The sequence below is a fragment of the Ciconia boyciana genome, chromosome 1 (genome assembly GCF_034638445.1).
Source record: "Ciconia boyciana chromosome 1, ASM3463844v1, whole genome shotgun sequence".
Taxonomy (NCBI): domain Eukaryota; kingdom Metazoa; phylum Chordata; class Aves; order Ciconiiformes; family Ciconiidae; genus Ciconia; species Ciconia boyciana.
In genome coordinates, this window is record NC_132934.1 from 54319180 (window position 1) to 54345468 (window position 26289).

Here is a 26289-nt window from a genome sequence, read left to right on the forward strand (position 1 = left end):
ATAGAGTTAGACCAACGGCTTTTGATGCGGTAGGCACTTGCACAGGAGACTGTTGCTCTGGCTCTTTGCTTCCAGGGGACCAGCTGTAGAAGGTGCTGGGAGCTGGTGCTGAAGCAAGGATTAGTAGGTGCCAAAGAAAAAACAGGCATTTCAGCGTGGGATTCTCAGGAAGGGCTTGTGCCAGTCTGCTTCTCCTTGCTGTTGCTTCCAGCCCTCGTGTGGGGTGGTGGAAGGGTGGGAAGGCCAAAGGCACCAAGCTGAAGGGGACAGAGCACTGCCTCTGAAAGCCCAAGAGTGCTAGGTTTATGCAGGCAGGGGAATGGCAGTGTGGAATTACTTGCTAAGAGAAGGGGAGCATGTGGGAGAGTGTCAGGAAAAGCACTGTGGTTCCCTGTGGTGCAGAGTTAGGTTGAGCTTTCATGTCTTCAGCTGCTTCAGTACAGGACAGTGAGAACAAGCCTGTTGTTCAGAGCGTTAACAGCTGCCAACCCAGTGAATTCACAGCTCACAGGTGTACAGATCCCATGGGGCTGTGTCTCATCTAAAGGCTGTACTTGGCTGCAGTAAGACCTTGTTAACAGCAGTGAGTTACTGACTAGGGTGTCTGAAACAGTGCCTTGCATGTTGAACAGTGACTCTTGCAGCAGTTCAGTTAGGCAGTTCCCTTCCAACCTTCCTTACTTCATGTCCCACACACTCATTTTCAGAGAAGCTGCATCTTTAAGTTCCTGGGAGCAATCTCGGTGGATCTGGGGAAAGACAGGATCGAGCCGTACCTTCCAACAATTCTCACTCCTCTGTACAGGGAGCTGAACAGCACCTATGCAGAGCAAGGTAAGTGATTTCCCTCACAAAGACTAGCAAAGAGGTGTGTCAGAGCTGTGCCTCGGCACAGACACTGCCCATCGTTCCTTTTGCCTGTTGAGGCATAGATGCCATAATCTATGCATTTCACCTACTTGCAGTCTAACCAAAATACCAGGAAAGGAGGAGAGTGTTTGACAGCTGGAACAAAAATCTAAATGTTGACAAAGAAAAAAGACTGGACTAAAGTTAGGCAGGCTCCTACATGCAAATGGGTAAAAGCTTGAGCATGTGATGTAGTGAAAAAAGTGTAGTAATCAAAGATGGACTCATGGTGGCAAGACTCATGGAGTCCTTGCTGAGGAGGAACAGAGCGTGGGTGTTAAGGAAGCCAGAATAAGGCTGTTGCTAACTGCCATTCTTTTTGAATTGCCACGTTAGATCTGCCGTGAGGCTTAGGGGCATGAAGATCCATGCCCTATGGTTAAAAGTGTGTTTGTGTTTTATGGCAGCTGGTGTTACTGTAGAGCAAGGGACTGTACAAGTTGCAATCACCAGTTTGGTGGTTGCTTGATGTTTTCCCCAAGCTCCCCCTTCTGAAATAGAGGAAATGACCTTTAATGTGTGCCATGTGTGCACAGTGACTGAAAGCAAGTAACCTTTGCAGGCAGGGGAAGAGAGCTGTCTGCTACGGAAATGCAGCACGTGGTGTGTGCAGGCAGGCATACACCTCTTAAACTGTGCACAGAACTTCTCCCTGCCTTCCTGAATGAGTCCAGGTCACTCTGTCCTGCTAGATACTACCTCAGCAACAACACTTTTTTTCTCCCTGGAGATCCATGTTTGTTTAAAAGATCTTAAGAAGTCATGCCTGGGGGGGGAATGACTGGGGGATCTTAAGAAGCCATGCTGGCCCATTTAATACAAGAGACTCTTGGCTTAAGAACAAGATACTGGTGTTTAGATAGTTCATGAAAATGTGTTAAGTCAAGTCAAGCAAAATCCAATGTCAGGAAAAGAACAGACAACAAACAAAAAAAGGTTATATTACTCTAAATCTGTGGTTTGTATATGCCGTGAAAATTCAGTGTGCAGCATTGTGGGTGCAGCACTGCAGCACCCACATCTCAGAAAGGATACAAAAGAACTGAAAAAACTTGGAGGGCAGTAACAGTGTTCTAGGTAAGGAACAGCTGCCTTGGCTACCATTTTTTTTTTAGCTAAGCAAGTAAGAGATTGACAGTATCGTGAGTGGATAACGATCAACTTCTTGCTTTCTCTGCAAGAACCAGGGGCCTTCAAATGATTTTTCAGAACAACTGCAGAGATTATTTTTCACACAATAGGGGGTGTAGACCCAGGGAACTTGTCACTGAAGGATGTTGTGGAGGCAAGCAGCTTACACAAGCTTCTCTGGAGGCTGTAAAAGCACTTAGAAGAGGGATTCTGTTGGAAGACCAAGGGAAGCATTTGCCCTGCTTGCAGTTTTCCCTTAGCATCTCTTTGTAGCATTTTTTTCACCCCAGTATCTTTTTTTCAGTGGTTGTAGTTAATACATTGTAACTTACTAGTGATCATAACCATTAAGCCAGCCCATATTATGCGTACTGGACAGAGATGCTGACTGACAAGGCTGGAGTTACCTCTATTTCCAACAAAGCCTATTCCAAAAGAGCCCTGGTGGCTGTACACGGCAGGCCACTTTTAATAATCTCTGGGATTTTGTTATCCTTCTGAAAAAAACTTTTGCTTCTCAGAAGCATTATTTTTTGTTTGCCTGTGCGAAGCGCCACTTGTGGTCCTCAGGGAAAGCTGGTGAAGAACCAGCAGATTTCACAAGCTGCCTTTGCTCTGGTCTCTGCAGGATATTGGGCAAGATGAATCAGTACAGTCATCCTTTAGTAAAGAAAGAGGAATCCTTACTGGGTTCTTGGCTTTCATTCCATATGCTGAAAAGATTAAGCAAGTTAATTTTGTTTCGTTAGATCCAACGCTGAAGAACCTTTCCCAAGAAATCATAGAACTGCTCAAGAAGTTAGTGGGACTGGAGGCTTTTTCGCTTGCCTTTTCTTCTGTGCAGAAACAGGCCAATCAGAAAAGAACCATGAGGAAAAAGCAGAGGGCTTTGCAGGTAAGATTCTGTTTTCTCTTCTGGGAAAAAGAAATAGGGTATCTCTAAAGGCTTGAGAGCTGATCGGGAAGGTGAGTTTGAAGATGAACTTCATCCTGAATTGGGATAGTTTCATTGTTTCATTTCTGAAACATCACAAAAAACTAAGATAAGCCTCTTGGGCAGGTTCTGGCTGACAGTGGTGCTGTGCTTCCCGCTTACCTGAAGAGCAGTGGTAAACCTGGGCAGAGCAGCCAGAACACCCTCAGTTTTGAGGAGCCTAAGAAAACCCGTGCGTTGTCTTACCAGTCACTAGCTTCTTAGGAAGTACCGGATGTGTACAGGGACAGCTGTTAATTGTAACTAAACTAACAAACGTATTGTTTTTCACTAGACTGTAGCAAACCCTGACATTGCTGCACGGAGGAAGCTGAAGAGACATAAGAATAAAGCGGAAACCAGGAAGAGAAAAATAGAATTCCTGCGCCCTACCTACAAGGCCAAGAGACCTCGAAGTCATGCACTGAAAGATTTAGCAATGGTGGAATGAAAAGGCTTTTCCTTGCTGGAGGATTAATTTATAAAAAGTAATTTCAAGCTAAAGAACTAATTACTGTTTAAAAAAAAAATATTTACATATTTTAATTGTATTTATTTGTATTTTTTCATGTCTTCTTTTTCATCTAGGATCTTAAATAAAAGCTTTTCAATTTTTTTCCAGAGCATGTACAGTTGAATGGACAACCACCATGATTTTTTATATTAAATTTTACTTCATTTTTAAAAGATGGGTTATGTGATGACTGCGTTCATGCCTGTGAACATCTTGCCTCCTGGAGAGAACACAATCTGCCTCCCGACTTTGTTTTGTCTTTCAGTTTCTGCAGCTATACCGAGCAACTTAACTGTCATTTCTGGCTAAGCTGAGAGTAGGGGAATAACAGCTCATGAAGGTGGAAGTTAAATTCAAATTACAGCCCTGGCCCATCAGGGCAGTAGGTGGCTATTGAAGATATTTATTTTCCTTTCAGAAAACCAATGCTACGTTAGCAGCTAGAGGTACAGTATTTATCTCTGTTGCTGTACTTTATTGTAACATCATATCTAACTGAAGGATTCTGAATTATAACAGCTTAAGGAGACATCTTTAAATGTTCAGCTACATGGCTGTTATAACTGGCAGCAGTTGGACTTGCTTCTGTAAGCAAGCAGCCTCTAGCAAGCAACACAGCTATGAGTACAGCTGACAGTTCCCGATTTTATTAGTGTTTTAATTATAAGAATATAGTGGCCACTCAAAACCACCAAAAGGGGGGATGGGACAAAAAAAACTTTCCCAGACAGTAAGACTTTCATACAAATTAACATAAGTACATCCTTTAAACAGAAAGAAAGAAAGAAATGGAATATCATAATGTACACAGGCATTCACTTGGTTCAGTTTTGCAATTCAAGAGAGGCATCCACATTACAGGAGTCAAATCTGTCCTATTTACAAGTATTTCTGGCCTGAAAATACTTGACTGCAGAAAGAGGGATGTTGGATATAGCTGAAACTTCTTTGCAATGGTCAGCTTTGTATCACTGCCTGCTCTTCAAGGCCTCGACCAACCTAGGGAAAAGGTTAAGTCAGTTTACTGAAAAGTCATTTCAATTATGTTGAGATACTTTACTTTCAGGAGAAAGCTACTCTTTCTTCTAATCTGGACTCCTGTCTTTTATGTCAGACAGACTTTCCAAAGATCCAGTCTTTAAAAAAAAAAGAAAAACGGTAAAAGATACTTTTCTAATGAAGCTAGCATAATTAGACTGTTACTCACCATTCCATTGCTTCATCAAGCCCCGTGCCTTTAGTTGCAGAGGTTTTGAATATCTGCCATTTTCGGTCCTTCAAAGCTGGTAAGCCAAGTGCGTTTGCCATTTCTGTGGGAGTCATGGCCTGTTCCATGTCCTGCTTATTTGCAAACACCACCAAAATGGCTTTCTTCAACTCTTCTTCCTAAAAAAAGGGGAATCATGCAAGTTGTTGCAGAGACTTCTACTGCATTTATTTAAGTAGAGAAAAACCCACAGAATGAAAGAAACTTCAGCAGCTCATATAATGATTTTCAGTTTGCTGATTTTTGTTCAGACAATTCTTCAGTGAAAGAAGGGTATTTACTTTGAATTCCAGCATGATACCACACAGGACCGATTTCAAAGCATGGCCAGTTATGCCTGTTACATTATGAAACAAGCTGGTAGTTGGATTTAACAAGGCATATCAAAAAGCTTGCAGGAATTTTGGGGGGAAAAAAATGAAGTTTTGCTCAGTTCATCCTCTTACTCATATTACCCTGTTCTACATATGTTCTTCAGCTTCAAAACACAGTAGGATGCTAATTACTGTTAATCTTTTGGGACCAGATTTTGCCACCACTGAAGTACTGAACAGCTGTCCTTGCAGACAGATAAATTTTTGTATGACCAAAAGGCCACATGTAACTAACTTACTGCCCAGACAGTGCTGCACAAAACTCTGAAATACCTGCAGCGTATTTAGTGCTTTTCAGTCAGAAGTGTTGCACAGGCCTATTCTGCTCACAACTGAACTTGAGCTTTGCTTGAGTCACTGAATCAAATTTCACATTCGCTCCAAAAAAAGGTTCTAATTTCTCAATTTCTGTTCTACTGATACAATTGTCATCCTTGTTTTCTTACCTCTAACATAGCAACAAGCTCTGATTTTGAAGTGCCAATTCTGTCGCGGTCACAGCTGTCCACTACATAAATGACTGCATCTGTATTTGAATAGTAACACCGCCAATATGGCCTGCAGAAGAAAGATCAGTTCCAGTCATGTAATTTGCACTTTTAGCAGTGTTTTTTAGCCAGATAATGAAAACCAGATTCCCCAGAGGAAGTAAAAACTCTCTCTGGGGTGAAAGGCCCCAGGGAAGCAAGTAGAAGATATCTTCAGGACACTACAAAAAGGAACAGACAGTACAAATAATGCTCTCAATAGCAGCAAAACCAACCAAACAAACAAAAAAGGCAAGCAGCTTGAAAACAGGGAAAGGACAGAAGTGCTGGGGACAGATTTATTTGGGAATCAGCCTGCAGGACATCAGGTCCATAACTGAGGGACAGGGAAGTTTAAACATGCATGCTTCTGCCATAGATAATCATTGTGGTTCACCAAAGAAGGGTAAACTTCTTTGTTTTAAACTCTCTTCTCACCAAAGAAGAGAAATCTTAAATTCCTAATTCATACAGGCAAGCAATTAACAAGGATCAAAACAAACCACCTTTTTCAGAATTAAAACTAAAAAGGGAAGGAATCTGCACTGTACTAACTGCACCTTACTTATTAACTAACTATGCTGCACCTTACTACCTAGCATTCAAAAAGGAATCAAGAAAAGATCATATAGGGGTACTGAAGAGATCACTACAATTATGCATATAATGACTCATTACAAAACTTATAAAGCTCGCTAAAAAAAATTATCGTCTATACCGAAATTCAACTTCTAGCTTTGCATGCTTAAGAATATTTAAATATCTTTTTGAGTTTACATCACTCACTAATCTCTTTCTCAGAATGCTACACAATTGCCTACCACACAAGTAAACTCGTTTTTCAAAGCAAAACTGTATACAAGTGAAAGCATTCACTTGTTTCTTTTCAATCTGTAGTCCAAAACAGGTTTTACAAACTGAATTCTGTCAGATGAAAGTGCTCTCCTGACAACGGGCTGTTTTTAAAACTTAATCAATTTTCAGAAGTGCCAGCTATGAGAACTCCAAGAACTTAGCACTTTTTAGAGAAATTTATATCTTTTGATTTTAAGAGATCTATTACCTTATGCTTGTCTGTCCTCCCAAGTCCCAAACTTGAAATTTCAGATTCTTGTATGTCACTGTCTCAACATTGAAGCCAATGGCTGAAACAAAGTTAAACAATTTCACTCTTGGTGATTTTTCTTTATTTTTCTGAAGAACATTACCGCATTTAGTTTACAATTTTCAGGCCTGAAAATTCTCACTAGCTACATAATGAAGTTTTGCTTCATTATGCCCTTTGCGAAGTTACCCCAGCATTTATGGCTCAAAATAATGCAGTAATTTTTTTTCTTTGAACAATAAAAATACATTGTAAACATATTATAGAGATTTGTAATAAATGCTAAGGTTGTTAAAAATGCACAGAAGTGTGCCTGAAATCACCAAAAGAAACAGAGCAAGGGTTAAAGGAATGGCCTATTTTGATAACCAAGCACACAACTGACAGCAATAAAACACTAAGAAATGTGTCCTTCATGCCAACACCAGATCTGCGCTCTCGTAAGACCACAGCAGAACCAACTTCTCAGCAAAAGACTTGACACTGTGATATCTGGAAGATGGCAATAAGGTTACCGCGTATCACATATGTCATTCCTTTTCCTGCCAGCCCAGAGAAACACAACACAGGGAAGTGAACAATGGATACAGACTGCCTAAAATTTATGGAGGCTGAAATAAGCAAAACCCTACGGCAAAAGGATTACGGCGTAGTAAACCGCTGGCTTCTAAAAGGTAAAAAAACCTGACCCAAGTCAGTTTATCGTGGCTATTCAGGAGGAACCCAAGAGACATGACAGGGACTCAAAAGCCAAGCATCCCTTGTCCTTCATGTTACAGAGTGATCCTAGCCAGACTGCTTCAGCACACGTATCTGGGTGTTTGTAATAGGTGGGTTTGTCTTAGCATGAATGCCAAGACAACTGGTGAAATCAGTTACATTTTTTTAAATAAGCATCATCTCCTTCCATGAGATCTCACATTGAGTTTTGTTACACTTTCTAGGTAATGTAAAGTAAACCATCTCATTTCTTCTTCACGGTGTTAAACAGAAGTGTTTATACAACAAACTGAAGACCCCTGTCAAAAAAAAGAAATTAAATAGGTACGATTTACTGACACCATGTGTCAAATTTTTTTCGTACAATAATCATGATCCCTAGAATTCACATTATAGCTATATTTGGAGACAAAAGATTTATATAGTCAACAGTTACCATTTATTGAACATTTACCTATCACAAAAAGCCTGCCAAATTGTGCTAACAATCTTAAGGTCAAATACTTTTTGCATTCATCAGGGCAGCATAAAATACTCCTTTATGTAGTACTTCTATAGCACACTGTAATACTGTTACGCAAGGAAGTTCTCAAATACAACAGTGCAACAACAGTGCAAATACAACCTCCCACAACATCAGGTCCTTTTGTTTATGAAGGAAGCACGTACTGAGTTCAGCTGACAAAGCTTAGAGTGTTAGAGCTACAGGCAAATTGGCTATTTTCCCTAAGGGACTGATCACTTACTTGGAATGGTGGTAACAACTTCTCCAACTTGTAACCTGTAGAGAATGGTTGTTTTTCCTGCTCCGTCCAGTCCCAGGATGAGAATCCTCATCTCTCGAGTCCCAAACAAACTGGAAAAGATGGTGGAGAAAAAGCCCCCTACAAGAATCAGAACAGAGAGATGTTTCAATGTCAGCTAGCAATATGGAAGATACGGAAAGGCAGACAGATCGACCTCATTTCCTACTCAGCAACAATATGTTTCTTTTCTCCAGTGAAAATAGAAAAGTTCAGGTTGTCACCCAAGATACCTGTGAGCTGAACCACATTATATTTTCCTGGTTTTATGCTGCTATTTTACGGTAGCTCAATCCAGCAAAATCACATTGCAGCAGCATCAAGCTTCCTCATTGTGGTTAGGATTTTTTTTTTCCTTTTCTCTCATTTGCCAAAATCTGAGCCAACTACTTTTTTGTTTGTATTGGACTCTATCTTTTCAAATGCAAGAGACTATACAAGGACATGCTGAAGCCTGAAAGAATTCTTTCTGATGTTTATGGTCTCCCACAGGACCATCCACTTCTTTTTTCTTAAAATGAACTATAAATCAGTACGTGTTAAATCACAGTCCGTTACAAACTATGAAGCTGCACTAAATTAAGTACATTAATGCTACAGAGAAGTCTAGAGGCTGATTTTAAATGCCTCCTTTTTTTTTTTTCTTTTTTCCAAAACTGGCTTGCCCCAGCATCTTATTTATTCTTTAAATGCATGTAAGAGTACTTGTAGCCAGACTAATATCTGGTTTGTGCCTATTAGATGTTTAAGTGTAGAAAAAACACTAATGTTCTAAGCCAGTAACAATGACATTTTTTCCAATTATTTTTATAACAAATATATCTAATGCTAAATAATAATTTTGTAAATCTACCTAAAACCTGTAAAAGGTAATGAAACACCAAACAGACTAGAATCACATTTGATAAATATATCAAAGAAGAGACAAATGAGAGAAGATTTGCAACCAAAATCTTATTGAAAGAGGTTCTGATAAAAATTATTCTGTGTTTGCCTTTCTAGGCATCTATGAGACGCCTTTCCAGGGAAAGGAGGGAGGAATGAGCTGCATGCTTATGCATAAGAAGGAATTCAAACTGATAACAGGTTGCTTTACTTCTCCTAAGCCCATCCCACACAGAAGCCATCCACACTACAGACCTGGAAAACAAAGAGAAGGTGTAAGGGACCATCTCTTGCCAGTTTGCGTAGTGCTGCTCAAGGCACTGTTTACTGTGAAATAGGCAAATAACCTTAACAGAACTGAGCTGCAAAAGGTATTTCAATAGAAACATTTCAAGCAGAAGGCTACTATGTGATCCATGGAGGCCTAAGAGATGACAACCCTTTCCTCTCAGTCAGTAACTTTGCTTACTGCCAGACACCTCTCATTCCCTCTTTTTATATTCTGATATGCTTTTCCCACACCAAAACACTGCTCAAATACCATCTGTAACAGGACAGATTTATGTTAATCGCTTAACCCCTAGATGCAGGGCCTCTTACTATTCCCTTTATTTGCTATTCTACAAAACCTCTTTTCATAAGTAGTTCCTTATTAGCAACCCATTACGCACCTGAATCAGTTTAATTCAGACACGTCTGAGGAGTACGAAAGCATTACGATCCTTGACCAAACGCATGCTCCTGCTGGGCCGCTCACACGATTCGCCGCGGCACAGGTACCAACGAACCGCGGAGAACGCTGCCTTGAAGCGCTTCAGCAGCAGCACCCCAGCAGAACCGCACCAGCGCTGGGAGCCCGGCCGCCCATAGCGACCGCTCCGGCCGGGCCCGGTCCGCACGACGAGCTCAGGCTGCGGGGGGGGCAGCAACCGCTCCCGCCGCCGCCGGGCGGGGCTGGCAGACCGGAGGCGATCCCCGCCCCTCCTCCTGCCTCGTTCAACACCGATCCGGTCGGCTGCCCCGGCGGCGTCGCTCCCGCCCACCCCGTAGCCCCCCCCTCCCCCCTCGTCTCCACAGCCGCCGGGGGGGGAGGGACGCACGGGACCCCTCGCGCCGCTCCGCGGGCCGCCGCGCCCGCGCGCCGGGGCCCACCGCCCCGCGCCAGCGCCGGCCGCCTCCCCCCGCCCCGCCGCGGGGGCCGGTGCCAGGCGCTGAGGTCGCCGGGGCCGCCGCCCTCTCCTCACCCATGTCGAGCCGCTACGCCGCACCGCGGGCACCCCGCCCCACTCCGGTCGGCTCCGCTTCGCTCTGCTGGCCCTGCCGCCGCCGAGGCGCCGCCGCTCGCAGGCTCCACGTCGAACGCCGCGGCGAGTAAACGAGGCGCTCCCTCCCCCGCTCCCTCCGCGGCCCCGCCGTTTCGACACGGAGCCGGGACGGCGCCCGCCCGCCCTCGGCGAGGAAGGGGAAAGCTGAGCGCGGGGCTTGCCTTGCCCTCCCTGTGCGGCTACACCCGGACGGGAAGGAGAAAGGGAGGAAAGATTTAACAAATAAAAAAGCGAGCCGCAGCGAAAACGTGACGAATCTGCGGCGGCGGAAGCGCGGGGCTGAGGAGAGGGGCGGGGCTCGGCTCCGCGCGTGCCTCGGGAGGGGGCGGTGCCTCCTGCCTCCCGCCGCCGCCTCCCGCCTGCCCCGGCGGGGGGTCCTCGTCTGCACCGAGGCGTACGCCGGGACGGGCGAGCGCTGGGCCGGGCAAGCGGCACAGCCGGCCTCAGATAAATAAGTAAAGCCCCAGCTGCCAGCAGTGGTTACTGCTGCTGAGGGCGCGCCGGAACCGGCCCCGGTGACCCGTCCCGCCCGAGCGCGGGAGAGGCGGCGCAGAGCGCCGAGGCGGCCCGGTCCTGCGGCACCCGCGTTAGTTGCCGTCGCTAGCCCCGGGCTACCGAGGGCTGGCCACCGCCGGGTGGGCAGCTGGCACACGGCCAAAGCAGCAGCCGAAGGGGCCTGGGAGGAGAGAACAACTCCGGTGGCGGCACACCGCGACCTACCCGGAGGAGACAGACCGTCACAGGATGAAGTCGTGGTACAAATGTGACCGAAATTCCACACAACGATGAGCTGGCTACGATAATGATATTTTCTAAAATGTAGTGGCTTCCTCTGAGCCAGCAGAATGGCAAAGTTACACTCATGTATTTAATGAGAAACTCTGTACATTATTTCCTGTTTTTCACCAAGACGGTGGAGAAGTAAGAACGCTGTTGAGAATCAGCAAAGTCCAACTATGTAAACCATTACATCTAGCAGCTCCCGTGGAATAGCTAATAACCATCATCTGACAGCAGGGCTATCATCATCCCTGCATAAAAGATTATGTAATTCATGTAATTAGTTTGTGCAGATGAATAAGAATAAAATAATTAAAAGTGTGAAATACTCAGTAATGAAAACTCAGGGGAGACAGAATTTACAAGGCACACCTAGAGAACTGGCCTTTAAGATCAGACTGTAATAAGAGAGAAATCCAACAGATCTCATGTCAGTAATCAGTGGTTATACTTCTATGTTAAAAAAAAAAAAAAAAGAGAAACAATCTCTCTTATGAGAACAATCTGTAACTACAGAACCACTCTACCACTCAAGCATGTTAGCTTCCTCCTCATGCATGTTATTCTTTATACTCCTGTTCCAGAAAGAACAGCACAGGAAACTTTACTCTCCTGAGCTGTAAGAACCAAACCTAGGGCAGTCCATGATTTTCCTTGATTCCATGATTTTCCCCATTGTATTGTTTTCTTATCTAGACTTGTCCAAAAAGAAGCAGCTTGTATTTCTGTCAGCTGAAAAAAGGCAGGACAAGAGGGAGCAGAAACAAGCAGTTCACAGCACAAAATGATCACCTTTCATATAGAATCCACACCAGAGCCATCCCAGTCTGCAAGTGCTGAAACTTGAACCCCATGTTTTCATTAAACCTGTGTGTGAAGCAAGAACTGCATAAACACAGACCTTTGTTTTCTCTGAAAGCATCCATAAAGGTACTATCATCACAGTTGCAGAACTTCATTTGTTTTCTTTATGTCCTCCATTAGAATTCTTTCTTGCCTGAAATTTTACATTAATCATAACTCAGTTAAAAACAATCCTTTATTTTTCCTGTCAAGTTGGGAGCAGTAGGAAAGAATACACAAAACTGATCCATAGGGATAAGAAAAAAAAAGTAACAAAATATTTTTGACATTATTTAAAAAATGTATGATCTATAAAATCTGATGATCCAGAAGGCCTGCCCTAGTACATTGCTTCAAGGGGCAAGCAAGATGTATCAGTCTTTTAGGTCCTTGATATCCTGAGGAGACCACGGATGCGTCTAACAAGAGCTTGAATAAAGGTGTATCGTGATCGAACCTTAGAGTATAACCCTTCGATGTCCAGAAGCTTCTTCTGCAGTGATTCACCAAAGCTGTTTGTGGCTTCAATCTGAAGCTGAGAAACAGAGATTTGTTGCAATCATCAATACAAAAATCTTCTCTTTCCAGAGTGTCAGTTTATCCATCATCGACTACCTGTCAACCCTTTCATTATGATTTATTCTCTAAACCACTTTCAAAAGTATGTTTTTTCTGACTCCTCTAATAAGTAGTCCTACTTCCATTCTTCCCTTATGTTTTTCTCTCTAAATTATATAATGAATAGCCTTTCTACAGAGGTTTTTGGGTGACTCAGAGCATTTACAGATTATCCAAATATTACCACTTTACAACATCTCCAAGTTTCAGGAATTAAATTCCTGTTTTAGGAATTAAACAGTCGTACATAATTCAGTTCTTCAGTTATAGTCATACAAACATTTCTTCCAATTCAAATTTTCCTAGTCCTTTAAGGACTGTTTGGGAGTTAGAGTCCATGTACATAGACAACATTTTTTCATTAATACATATGTAAACAATCCCTGAAAAAAATAATTGCATTCCAAGTATTTTAGCAAGATGTTACTGTATATTTTACTTTTGAACAAATGAAATAAAAGACAGATGCTTCATCACAAAAACCACAACTGTTCTTATAATTCTAGATCTTACAAAGGTACTTGAGACTGCACAGATTTTTGAGCAGTTTTTTTCTGCACAAACAGCAGTAGAAATGTCAGTGGGATTTATTAATAACAATGATTTTTTTTTTCTGCCATCAATGCATAAAATTTACACAGACTATTAAATCACTGCGTAAGCAGAAATCGCTTCTTTGCTAGCATTCACATTTTATAGTCTCCTCGGTTTCTGTTACCCTTTTTGATCTCATTCCTCTACAGCCTAGCTGCAGCTGACCTGTAGTAAACAGCAGAAAATTGGGAATCCCACCCTCATATTGCGAGTCTTTAAAGGATAAGTGATGTTTTCAGAAAGCTGTTATTAAAAAATACATACCATTTGACTGGTTTACAAGAGAAAAAGAATTATTAATTTGTTAATGTAAGTCTAGCTTATTTTTCCTTTCACTTTTTATATTAAGACTTGAAAATACGTGTGCAGCAGCAACAACTGCTACCTGCTTCATAATACTGTCCAAAGAAATTCTGCAACATTTCATTAATCCTAAATTAAATTATATCCTGTTGGTGTTACCACAGGTTGTTTAGAGGTGGGAAAACTACAGTCAGACTGCTCTCAACAGCTGTATGGTAATCAAGCGCATTCTGTACTTTTCAGTAGACTGTCACATCTCACCTGTTCTATATCATGCTGGCTCACTCGATTCAGTCCACTACCGAAATCCAAGTTAGGCTCTGAACCAAAGGAATCTAGTGACAGAAAATGAGATGTTAAAATTATGTTGGCTGCTCCACACTATCTTCTCCACATCAAGTTATTAAATCAGGTTAAAATGCAGTGTTCCAAATTGGTCAGGAAACTTGTGCATTAGAAATGACACTAATTTTTTTTACTTAAATGATTTAAAGGAAGTATGTTAAGTAAGAGCCATAAATAATTTTCATCACACAACATGGCACTTTAAGCAAAAAGCTCCTCCACAGATCACTTCTCCCTTTCTGACTTCCTTCCATTCCTAATTTTTATTTCTTTTAAAAACCAAAATTCAACAAACTTAAAATCTTCTGGTGAATCAATGGTGCCTACAATTCTAAAAATACTTTTAAAACCACCAATATTAATTTTAGTTCTTAATTTCATCATAGATTATTATATTGAAATATTTTCCTATAAATTTTTTTGAATTGCTGATCTGATTATATTAGTTGAACTTCACTTGGTCTGAACAACAGAAATAAAAAAAATAGTTAATTTTACTTTCCTTCGGAGGTTATGTGTAATAGACAAAACCCAAAAGTCTATGACTGAACAATATTTGTATTGCCAATTCTCCACCAGAAAATCCGAAGGTATGCCAAATCCAAACAAAATCTCTTTTATTAAATACAAATGGCAAAATATTAATAGTAGCAAATTGGTTTTAAAGTTAACCATCAGAAGTTATTCAAAGGCACTTGATGTTTGAGAAATTTTACCTTGCAGCCTTCCTTTCTTAAATGACATCCTGGAGGACAGCAGCGGGTCTTGGGAGTCAGTGGGTATGCAATGCAGTAGATAGTGTTCCAGATGACGCCAAAGAATGAAGAGACATGTTTCTATAATATCTGTAGACACACCTAAGTGAAGGAGTCTAATTTTGTTGTCTTTAGATTGTACATTTACTATATGAGCATATTTACACACTTTGAAGCAGCTGAAGATGTTAGCTCAACCATCTGTCACCTCCTCCAGCAGAAGCTTCTCATCCCCACTGCTATGGCCTGGTAATGGATTGCTTGCACTCTCCTTACCTGCTTCAGTGCAGTGCTGGCCAGGTTACTTCAATGACAGCTACTCACCCTGAACAGGCTTTAAACCAACACTGCACCAGAGCAGAATATGAGTGCTCATGTGATTTGTAATGATAGCTCAGTTGCAGAGACAGTGAATTAAAGCTGACATTATAAAGCTGGGGATGGCAGTAACATCTTAAGTTACAATAGGTAAGTCTGCAAGAGCACGTCTTTCCCAAAGTAGGTTTCAGAGAAAAATTCTGATCTGCTGCAGACAATTATTTTGTGCGTGACTAGTTATTTCCATAGAATTACTGGTGTTTATGAGATTACATTTATGCAAGGTTGACTATAAGACTGGAAACTCCAGTTGCTCTGATAGGCACCTCAAAATTATTTTTCAAAATATTTCTTCCACCACACTTGTACATATGTGAATGTTTAGTGGGTCTCAATACTGAATTGAAGAGCTGGGCATTACTACCTTGAAAATATCTACATTCTGACAATAGCAGAACAATACCCTCTTATGAATTTAATTTTCAGTACTTCAAATTTCCTTTTTGCAAAAAGTGTTGTTCAAAGTGGTCAGAAATCTAGTTAAGAAGAACCTGTTCCTGTTTGTCTGCTTTTCTGGAACATCACCTTGAGGGTCATTTCAATTTTAGAAGGATACAAGAACAGAGAGAAAGCAGCTTGGCTCGATTGTTTATTAGCTTCACCAGGCGTCGCCTTGCCAAAACGTATTTTTGGGAAGTGGAGATTTTGTCAACCCCAGCTGGCATAACGGACTGACACAGCTGTGATAAGAAGAGGAAAAACAAGACGACTGTAGCAAATCACACAGCATCAAAAGAAATAAGCAAATAAAATTACTTATCAATATGAAGAACTTTCTTGTCAGCTACTATTTCTTCAGAACGGTGCTCTCTATTTTGAATTTGTATAACCTTGCTGACCAAAAAAATGGAGAAATTAAATGTATCCCCAAGCAACTATAATGAAAATCACAACTTTGTAAAAGTTAAGCCCAGTATTTTCCCCAAAGTTTTAGGTCACTTGTTCTATGGACCCCTTCATCAAGAGCAGAAAGGAATATGCACAAGAACTGGAACTATTTACTTATCTAAGATGTTTTGGAGTCTCTGTTACAGCTATGTCTAAGTTACAAACAATACAGAGTCTACAGAGTCAGAAGAACTATTACCTCTTTTATTTCATCTGGTGGGAGTTGCTCCACATTTTGCAGTTTGTTAACACTCTGGCGATGGCTATCATAGTAACTGAAGAAATCACTAGTGCTCTGTTTCAGCAGGTAGACGATAATGCCCAAACCAGGCAAGTGCCAGTATGGGACCACAGGTGCTTGTGTATCTAGAAAAGATGATGAACAAGTTACAATAAATTTAAAAAAAAATTTAAAAAAGAACAAGAAATCAATAAGGTATGCTCTCTGTCAATAAAGTAGTGAAAGACATGAAAGCACTGGCAAGTTTATATTTTATACTTCTGTGTCAGAAGTAATACAAATGAAAGTCTAGGCAAAAAAGTTCTGTGGCTGCAGTACTAGAAGGAAGTCAGCATACTACAGTACCGAGTGTAACCCGTGAAATGTAACTAGACCAGAAGACTTACTATTTATTTTAACCACTCAGCTGCATAATAGTACGCTGTAAACTCTTGCCATGTGGCATAACGGAGAGTTTCAGTCAGCATCAAAACACCTCTTACATGTCATAAATGAGTCCTAGTTTCATATAATGTAATCCAGCACAGATGCTGAAAAAAGAAATCCTCACCTTCTCCTGTCTTGTGCTATTTATTTACATACACTTTTTTTTACTGATATATGTGTTTCTGAGGCTGCCATGGGAAGTGAATTAAAAAGGATTTTTTGGTCATGTTTGTTTTAACTTGGATTAGTTTCCTGATTTGGCTTGGTGCAAGGCTACGTGAGCAATGTGTTCCAGAATTAGAAAATGGGCAACTGAAGTACTGGCATAAAGTGACTTAAAGTGTATGCGAAACTATAGCCTGTGGTTCGTTATTTTCTACTATCCCAAACGTCACACCATTCAGTCTCATAAAATCGCAAGCCAAAAATCTCACCCTGACGAGGCCCATCTCGGTTGGTTGATTCTGACAGGCTAGGAGTAAACAGACAAACAGTGTGCTGAAAACTGGGGGCGCTTTGCAACATAAGTGACTCACAGTATTCCATCACGTTTGCACAGATCTGCCAAAAAAAATAACAGCATGTCAGTTACAATATCTACAGGCTTTGGAGCATTAAATTTTAAATGGATAAATGTCAATAAACAACATGTTTTGCTCCCTCTCTTCTCACCAGAACATGACGATTCTCTTTTCTGATCAGTTACAGCCTCTCTTCTATTTCAAGTTTAGGACTTGCAACCTTGCCTCATTCCCAAACCTGCTAGTTAAAATTTCTGGTCAATTTTAAGTCCCCTTTGGCTCTAACTTAGTGTCACACCCCTGGAGGGACTGCAGCCATGGGTAAGGCCATGTTGGAGCAAGTTTACTTCTGAAGGGACTATGGCTGTGGGTAAGGCCACACTAGAGCAGGTACCTATGAAGACATTGTGGTCCATGGAGAAGGCCATGCTGGGACAGGTGCACCTCAAAGCAACTGTGGCTGTGGATAAGTCTATGCCGCAGCAGGTATACCCCTGGAGAGACTGTGGCTCATAGATAAGGCTCCACTTGGAGCAGGTACTCCCCTAAGGACTGCAGTCTGTGGATAAGTTCAAGCCGGAGCAGGGGCAAGGGGAGGAGTTCATTGCAATGTTAAACCCTATGGTCTGGTCCAAAGGGACCAGGGGTGGAGATTGTAATGGAAATAGCTTTAAATTGTAACCCAGGATTGGAGTTGCATGTTATGGGAATTACTACAGCAGGAACCCCTCGTTGCTAGCCAGGCTAGGAGCAAGGGGAAGAGTTCATTGCAATGCTAAACCCTATAACCTGGCCCAAAGGGATCAGGGGGGAGATTGTCATGGAAATACCTTTAAATTGTTGTAGTCCATGATCTGAGTTGCATGTTATAGGAATTACTATAGCAGGAACCACCTGAACCAATGGAGGACAAGCCTTACAAGGAGCAGTACAAGTGCAGCAGTGACCCGACCTGAGCTGGCTTTGGTGCCCAGTAACTCCACGCAACACACCACCTCTCCTGTCCTGACTGACCACCATAACAGACGGAGCCCAAAGTCATGGACTAAATGAACTCAATGGACATTTTGTGGATATTTATGGACATTTTACAGTCATTTCACAGAGGTGGTCCATAGACTAAGGGAATTATATCTATGTATCGTATCAAAGGATGGGAAGGGGGGTGGTGGTTAATGAGGATGTATTGGGTAGTGTGGGACCTGAGCATGGCATAAATGGTATGAAATAAAGGGTAGAGAATGTGCTGGTTTTGGCTGGGATAGAGTTAATTTTCTTTATGGTAGCTAGTATGGGGCTATGTTTTGGATTTGTGCTGAAAACAGTGTTGATAATACAGAGATGTTTTCATTACTGCTGAGCAGCACTTACACAGAGTCAAGGCCTTTTCTGCTTCTCACACCACCCCACCAGCGAGCAGGCTGGGGTGCACAAGAAGCTGGGAGGGGATACAGCTGGGACAGCTGAGCCCAGCTGACCAAAGGGCTATTCCATACCATATGATATCATGCTCAGTATATAAAGCTGGGGGAAGAAGAAGGAAGGGGGGGGACATTTGGAGTTACAGCATTTTGTCTTCCCAAGTAACCGTTATGCATGATGGAGCCCTGCCTTCCTGGAGATGGCTTAACACCTGCCTGCCCACGGGAAGTAGTGAATGAATTCCTTGTTTTGCTTTGCATGTGTGCGTGTCTTTTGCTTTACCTATTAAACTGTTCTTATCTCAGCCCACAAGTTTTCACAGTTTTACTCTTCTGATTCTCTCCCCCATCCCACCAGAGGGGAAGTGAGCGAGCGGCTGTGTGGTGCTTAGTTGCCGGCTGGGGTTAAACCACAACAGTCCTTTTTCTGGTCAATTTTAAGTCCCCTTTGGCTCTAACTTAGTGTTAGCGATTGCCCTCTATACCCAGCCTTCATTTTGAAAATTTCTGATCAGTTTAAGGCTTTGAAGTTCACAGAGTTTGTACCCAAAACAATAATGGTTGCTAATGCAAATTTAAGTAACCAAATTTTCCAGGTTTACTTTAAATAGAAATAAAATGTGGGATCCTATAGCAAACTAAAAACAGTGTAGAGCATTACCACTATCATATGAAAGTATGACAACTAAACAGATCTGCACAGCAGGTAAAATGTCACAATTTGAGACTGAAGGTTCTGACAGCTTCTTGCGTCCTTACCTGTTGCATGGCCAACTCAATTTCATCCCTCTTGTTCACTCTGTCTCCCTCTGCATTATCATCTTGCAGTTTAAACTGACGTAATCTGTCTGAACCACCAAACCGACTTAGAAGTCCTAAGCACTGGCGCTGCCATAAGAAATGAACATTTTAATTAGTATCTCAACAAATGAAGTGCATGATTCTTTTCACTTAAGTGATACATATCCCTTAAAACACAATAGCAAGAGAGCAATGCAGATAAAACTTTTAGCACTTTGTAAATGAAATTTAAATTTTTAAACCATAATGTTTTAACTCACTTTTAATTAATTTAAAAATTAATGGCACCCTAAAACAGTTCCTTGAGAAATGAATGCAATTCAAAAGTGCACAACTTTGTCTTATGTCTCTTCCAGACTATTATACTGACTTGCATCAATGACAGTTTAGGTTTACCCTTTCCCGCTTAAAACACCTTTACCTATATAGACAAACTAACATAATCTGGATATGAAGATAATAAGCTCCATAAAATTAGAGTGCAAAAACCAATTCAATAGTTTCATAAAAAGAAGTAACAATGAATAAATTTGGTTTTAGTTTACATGTGGCCATTAAGATCAAAGTGCCTCAGACTGTAAGTCAGTTTTCTGTGGAACGGCCAAAAAAAAAATATCAAAGATTAAAGATTTTTTGGTAGTTACTTTTGGGGAAGAGTAAAACACTTAAATCCTTTTATTACTTGATGAAAATAACAGGACAAACTAGGGAGAGAAGTTACAATAACAGATGACTGATTTGCAGTTTTGCTCAGAACAGTTCAGTTTTCAAATCAACTAATTAAAACTACTTATAACAGAAAAAAAAAAATCTTTCTGCTTTCTCATGGGAATTTCTTGCTGACATGATGCAGCAGAATACAGAGTACCCCAGCATTACAGCAGTCATTTACAGCTTGCTACTTTGCTTCAGGCTGGTCAGCCTAATAGTTACTAACAAAGCATCCAGAGAACACATCCTTCTCTTGCAACCAGAAGTATTTGACAGGGCAGCCCTTTCTACAGATAGTTTTCAATGAAATATTTCTTTACGGAAGTCCTTGCTCACATGAACCACAAAGCTTCAAAAACATTGCTAGATGCTGAATGCTGAGCTGTAAAGAGGTCTGCAATGATAGCTTTTGAGCAAGACTTAACTCTGTCTTGGCTTTCATTTTTGTTTCTAAGTCAGGGTTATTTTTAAAAGGGGAGGAAAGAAATAAAACACTAGCATGTTTGATACTTCAAACTGTTGAGCTGGACACATGCTTGTGACAGAAGTGGTAACAGAATATTTCTGCATTACTTCACATGCTTTAGTGTTGATCTCAAATTCTTTTTCTCCTCCACATAAGGTGAATCCTAAGCCAGGGAGGGAAACAAAGTCCCTGATGCAATTCTGATGTTGCCAAATGTTATCTTTTCTACTTGGGGGCGGGGGAACCCACCAAAAAACCAAACCACCAAAAACGCACACCACACAAACCACCACACTTGCACACAAGCGACCCCCCCACACTCCCAAAAATAAAAACCCAACCCAAACCACCACACATTCTTCTTAATAGTGGAAAACATCCCTTTCATAACTGCTACTAGTCACAAAACCAGGAAGAAACTCATCTACATACACAATTCTAAAAGGACAAGTGTTAAATATACAACTTTATTACCTGAAATCGGCCTATATGTCCTTGTAGCTCCATCTGCGTCCCTTCATTAACATCAAAGTCCAGCTCACTTAGCACTCCTGATAAGAGACACAGCCATTAACTGTTTGTTTTTTTTCCAAAAGAAAACAGATTTATGCATTATATACATTTAAATACAAGCATTGATCAGAAAAATTTCAGCCCAAACATACGACTTCTATTTTGCACATTGTTTGAGGAAAACATTCAGATATGACTGCAGCTACTAGGAGATGCATGAGAGCATGTAGCTTACTGTTCTGCTAAGTAATTAAAAGGCAGGGAGGAAGGGAGGTTAGCAGGAAAATTACAGCTGTTGTGCAAAGCTCAGTATACTGTAAGCAAAGAAACATCTGAGCTCAACCTACAGGTCTGCACTCCCTTCTATTGTAGTCAGATATCTCTCCTGAACAAAGCAAGCCATTAAATCAAAATCAAGAAGTTATTTTGAAATGGTAAGCAAGTCTTGTAGCATGCAGAAGAAATCACTATATCCATCACAATAATTATTAGTCCTCTGTGAAGGTAAGTCACCCAAGAGAAATGTCAGTATGCTAATCCACAGTGCTTCTCCCTGGAAGCTTTTTTTTTTAAAAAAAAATAAATAAAAATGAAGAAGCATTAACAAAGATATGTGTTTTGCAAACAATTTTCTGTCTTCATTTCTTCAGTCATAGAATTTGCTGAATGAAAATACTTTTTGAAGATACCACATGCACTTTGAACACTACTATTTGCAAGTCATCTCAAAGACAAAAAATACGTACTGTCAGGTAGCATAATGAAAAGAAAATGGAAAGTCAAATGCATATTGATAAGGGCACTATGTCCACTGAAAATCCACCATACATACTTCAAGAACAATTAACATTTATTTACATCAAGAAAATTCTGTATTGTAGTAGATATTCCCTTATATGTCTTACTATTTCTTTATAGAAAACAAAGCCTGAGATTCATGCAGATGGGGCTAAGAGACTTCAAAACTGCAGCTCCTACCAGGCAAAGCTGCCTTGCTGATTATTCCTGTCAGGGATGCCAGCTCCTGGAGAGATCCAACACTAACATCTTGACACCTCAGGATTGCCTGGATAGTATCTGAATGGGAAATTAGAAACTGCAAAACCTGTACCACAAGAAGAGAAGGGAAAATATGAATGACTCAAAATTTAGCAGTGAGCAGAGAGGAAGCAATGCTTTTACTTTTGGAGAACGTTGAAGTCTTCTCCCATACCAGTGAGGATAGGATGTTTTAAAAAGCTTACTTTCAGAGCAAAAGGACACATAATTTCTTTGAATGAACAGAAGCAGTGGTACTCTAACATCTTTTGGACCTTACCTGTCCTGCTGCTTGCAGGTGTTGTGCCATGCTGGATGTGAGGATCACCTGGCACAGTTGAAGAGCTGGAAGAAGAATCTGGCGATAACGTTCCACTGGAGCAGGAATGAAGACTGGGGGATCTCTCATTCCATACATTCTTAAGAGGTTTAAAAAGAAGGAAAAAAAAAAGATAAAAGATAAATAGTGCAAGAAAAGTGAAGCCCACTAGCGAGGCAGAGCCTTAGCCTACAATCACCCTCAAGAACCTGCAAACATTCATATTTCAATAATAGGTCTGTACTGGAACTGAGTTTATATTGGTAAAGCAACAAATTCATGATACACAGCTGCTGCAATTTACCTAGAAAGCTGCTGCCAGACATTTTCTCTAAGCAGAGAAAATTACTTTGTACTATACTACATTAAATCAGATTACTTTGTTGTAGAAATATGACATCTGTTTTCTTTACTTCTATATAAAACTAAATATTCTCAAATATTCTAGGAAGAGGCGTGCTTAATTCTAAAATTAAGGCGTGCTTTAATTCTAAAGCAACTGATAAATACGGTCCTCTACAAATGCCCTGTAGGTTTCATACAATCTTATACATCCCCTTGGCACTTTTAAACAGAGTACTTGTCTAAGTCTTAAATTTTTCTGAAGTGTTTGAACCCCCAGTGTGTCGCTAAGAACTCTAAATTTAAAGCAAGGACCAAGGTTTGAAAGCAACCAAGGTGATTTCACCTAAATATGCAATTTCCTTCTCTGAGGTCTTCTCTTGGTCACCTCACAATGCCTAACAAAATGGCAACACATCAAGAAACTTGTCAAGCAATACATAACTGAATTTTTTTAAATTTTTTTTTTTTTTTAAACACTTCATAAAATTTTTCCGAAATAACTTTTACTTCACTGCTCTCTCATTAGTGTTTTATGGGGAAGATGAACTCTGCACTTTTTGTTCACCAACTGCAAAGCCCCCAAAATAAGTTTACAGTGTAGGCTGTTTTTCAAACATTACAGTCTAAATGATATAATAATAATAATACAATTCCTATCTAAGGTCTCAAACAAATAAGATTTTACATACTCTAAGTAACTGGACATGCAAGTACAACTTCACCCCCACTTATTTGGAATTTTTCTCTCAATAAAAGGTAGTTTTAAACTGAACTGATAGGTTAAAGAAACACGCTCACACAAAATTAATATCCTCAATATACTCACACAAATACTTACTCAAGAGACTTGTGGCTATAAAAAGACATCATATGCTTCCAAGACTATATTACAGTTTCAAAATCAGCCAGGGAACCAACACTTACCCTTGATGGTCTGTTTCGGGTCGCATATCATACACTTGACACTGTGCCAGCCTCACAATCACTCCAGACCGCAACAGCTCTAATGCCCCTTGCTGACTTTTAGCTACTCTAGTGAGGAATGCCTAGAGACAAGTAGAGAAGGATAAGTATTGGAGATGCACAATGCGCCTTATGACTATTTTCTCTCTTGATTTTAACATCATTTCAAATACTATTATTTTAGTAAAACATCTCTGAGTACAATCAATGTGAAGTACAGACAAACAACTTGTATTAAAAAAAAAACCACCATACCACAAAATCGTTTCTGAAGTACTATTACCATTTTGGACTCGTAGGTGTACAGTGCTTTAAGTAAAGGGGGCTGAGGTGTGAGCAGGCTCTGAAGAGTCAGATCATCATCTGCTAGGCTATCCACAAGCACCTTCAGGTAGCCACTGTTGGAGAGGTACAACAGCCACTGCTGTTGCTTGTCTACTGAAACAATACGATCAAGCAAAGCCAATGCCAGCATCTGGGATGGGGGAAGAAAAAACAAAACAAAAACCACAAAAAAAAAAATCAAAACAGAATTAAATCTGAGATGAATGAGATTTCTAACAAGTACCTAGAAATATGAAATGCTAAGCAGTTCCTTCTAACAACTTCTTAAAAGCAGAATGCATTTCTGCACTACAATCACAATCCTTTATGTGGAAAATACTTTAAGATTTCTTGACGTTTTAGTATAATATGAGCCAATTACCTTTTCTCTATTATTCTTGAACAAAATATTTACAGATATTGTTGAACAATAACTACGCCAAAATATTTTAATGAGGTATTGCTGCAAGCACTATTGCTATTTAAAACTAGTTTGCACTTTGACTAGATTCCTGTCCACTGAAGTTAGTATCAGAAAATTTTTCTTCCTGAAGTCACCACACCTTCCCAAAGTGGGAAAATAAACTGCTAAGTCCATGATTTAAACATAATAACAAATAAATGCCACAGCAGTTCATACCTACAGTCTTTTGCAGCAGTGCTTGCTTACCCTTATTTTTAAACAATAGGACACGTAACTTTTTTGAGAAAAAAAAAAATTAATATGCATGTATGCCCCTACTTTCAACAGCTTGAAGGATGAGTGGGAGGACAGAAACGTGAAAGAGATTAAGTATCTACAAAAACTGTTCTAGTTCTACCTCATGAAATTTCCCTTTTCTGCACAGTAGTAAAATGTTCTTTAAAACAAACCGAACTGCGATTGCAAAGGAATAGATTTATTTACCCGGCCTATCTCATGACCATCACAAGCATCACGACAGACCACTTCCATGAGAGCTGCCCCATAACTCTCAATAATTGCCATGTTTTCCCGTTGCAATTTACTAAACACATCTTCAGGAGCTGTCAGACGTTCCCACATCGTTTTTTTAGCTGTAAAAAGCAAGTAAAACAAAAAATGAAAAATGCAAAGATGAGCAGCCTGGCATCAGCTTAGCTACAGTACAGCTGAGGCTACATCCTTCAGGGCATTCTCTATCTTGCAACAGAAATGCCCCAAACAAAGGATGGGGTTTTTGACTGAAGTGCAAATGTTTTCCTACAAATCCATTCTTTCCTGAATATCACACACAGGCCAGCCAGCACAAAAAATGTGTGTCCCTATATACATACACCACCCTTGCAAATATACATTCTGTGTTACATGTATTGAATCTTAGAATAATTTTAAGCAGACTATTAGGCCTAAGAACTTTCACTGGGACCAAAACACTCAGTTTTGAAGGGAAGTAAACAAGGTGACTTAAGTGGGAAAGGGCTGAATCTGAAGCCAGCAGTAAACTACAAAGGGGTCATAAGAAATTCAAAGATATTTTTACTACCGTAGCTCAGAATGCTGATCAAGTAATAGCAGTAATAGTCTGCACGCACAGGTACTAGCCCCAAGTTTGTTTTCCAATCCTTGTCCAAGCTCCAAGATGAAATAATGATTAGAAACACTGACAACTCAAGTATTTAAGCCATTAACAGAGAGAATGTGATATTCACCATAAGCTCTCTTGGTTAAGCAGCAACTCTGGCTGGCTTATTTTTTGGGGGATAGGGCTGATGCTTTTTTGTTTGTTTGTTTGTTTTCCCCCTAGGGGTCTTCAGCTAAAGGAACAGAAAGAATATTAAATAATCTTTGGGTTGGGGTTTTTTTTTGTTTGATTGTTTGTTTTTTGGGTTTTTGTTTTTTGTCTTTTTTAAATAGGATCACTGTGGTATGAGTGTACATACAGATGTGGAGGCAATACATTTCTACAGCTGTAACTGTTCTCAAGTAGGTCCAAGTAATCTCCAGTCCTTTGACAATTTTGTAGCTATGATGCATAGCTTTAAATGGACACAAATAAAATATATTCTTTAGTGCTAGAGGTCAGAAATTTAATATGCTCATCCAGAACAATACATTTTGAATGCATACGTAGCTAGACAGGTCGGAGTAGAGGAAGATTTGCATCATTTAGCATAACCAACTATTTTCAGAGGCTCTTGGAG

General features: G+C 40.6%; 3 protein-coding genes across 8 annotated transcripts in view; 1 reads left to right on the forward strand and 2 right to left on the reverse strand.

Annotated features, from left to right (window-relative positions):
* UTP20 (UTP20 small subunit processome component) overlaps positions 1-3677 on the forward strand; it is a 69665-nt gene extending 65988 nt beyond the window's left edge. For both annotated transcript variants that reach the window (XM_072866427.1, XM_072866435.1), the window contains 3 exons: positions 708-834; positions 2790-2935; positions 3309-3677. In XM_072866427.1, the coding sequence (XP_072722528.1) occupies positions 708-834; positions 2790-2935; positions 3309-3464 (429 nt within the window). In that variant the 3' untranslated portion in view covers positions 3465-3677. The remainder of the gene's footprint in view (positions 1-707; positions 835-2789; positions 2936-3308) is intronic.
* A 475-nt stretch (positions 3678-4152) lies between these two features.
* On the reverse strand, positions 4153-10796 carry ARL1 (ARF like GTPase 1). Of its 3 annotated transcripts, XM_072866494.1 has the most exons (7): positions 10453-10795; positions 9880-9904; positions 8267-8404; positions 6759-6840; positions 5615-5726; positions 4735-4913; positions 4153-4526 (listed from the first exon to the last, which is right to left on the reverse strand). In XM_072866494.1, exons 3-7 carry the CDS (start codon positions 8355-8357, stop codon positions 4496-4498), a joined length of 495 nt encoding a protein of 164 aa, XP_072722595.1. In that variant the 5' UTR covers positions 8358-8404; positions 9880-9904; positions 10453-10795; the 3' UTR covers positions 4153-4495. The 3 variants fall into 3 exon arrangements, with proteins under 3 accessions (XP_072722595.1, XP_072722604.1, XP_072722586.1); XM_072866503.1 differs by lacking the exon at positions 9880-9904 and having other exon boundaries at positions 8267-8376; positions 10453-10796; XM_072866485.1 differs by lacking the exon at positions 9880-9904 and having other exon boundaries at positions 10453-10794.
* A 1549-nt stretch (positions 10797-12345) lies between these two features.
* The window catches only part of NUP205 (nucleoporin 205), a 53163-nt gene continuing 39219 nt past the window's right edge, over positions 12346-26289 (reverse strand). For all 3 annotated transcript variants that reach the window (XM_072866450.1, XM_072866461.1, XM_072866471.1), the window contains exons 31-43: positions 25034-25182; positions 24086-24277; positions 23764-23885; positions 22456-22594; positions 22116-22242; positions 21099-21175; positions 19406-19534; positions 17139-17265; positions 16237-16403; positions 15706-15829; positions 14733-14861; positions 13933-14006; positions 12346-12691 (exon numbers count right to left, since the gene is read on the reverse strand). In XM_072866450.1, the coding sequence (XP_072722551.1) occupies positions 12539-12691; positions 13933-14006; positions 14733-14861; positions 15706-15829; positions 16237-16403; positions 17139-17265; positions 19406-19534; positions 21099-21175; positions 22116-22242; positions 22456-22594; positions 23764-23885; positions 24086-24277; positions 25034-25182 (1709 nt within the window). In that variant the 3' untranslated portion in view covers positions 12346-12538. The remainder of the gene's footprint in view (positions 12692-13932; positions 14007-14732; positions 14862-15705; positions 15830-16236; positions 16404-17138; positions 17266-19405; positions 19535-21098; positions 21176-22115; positions 22243-22455; positions 22595-23763; positions 23886-24085; positions 24278-25033; positions 25183-26289) is intronic.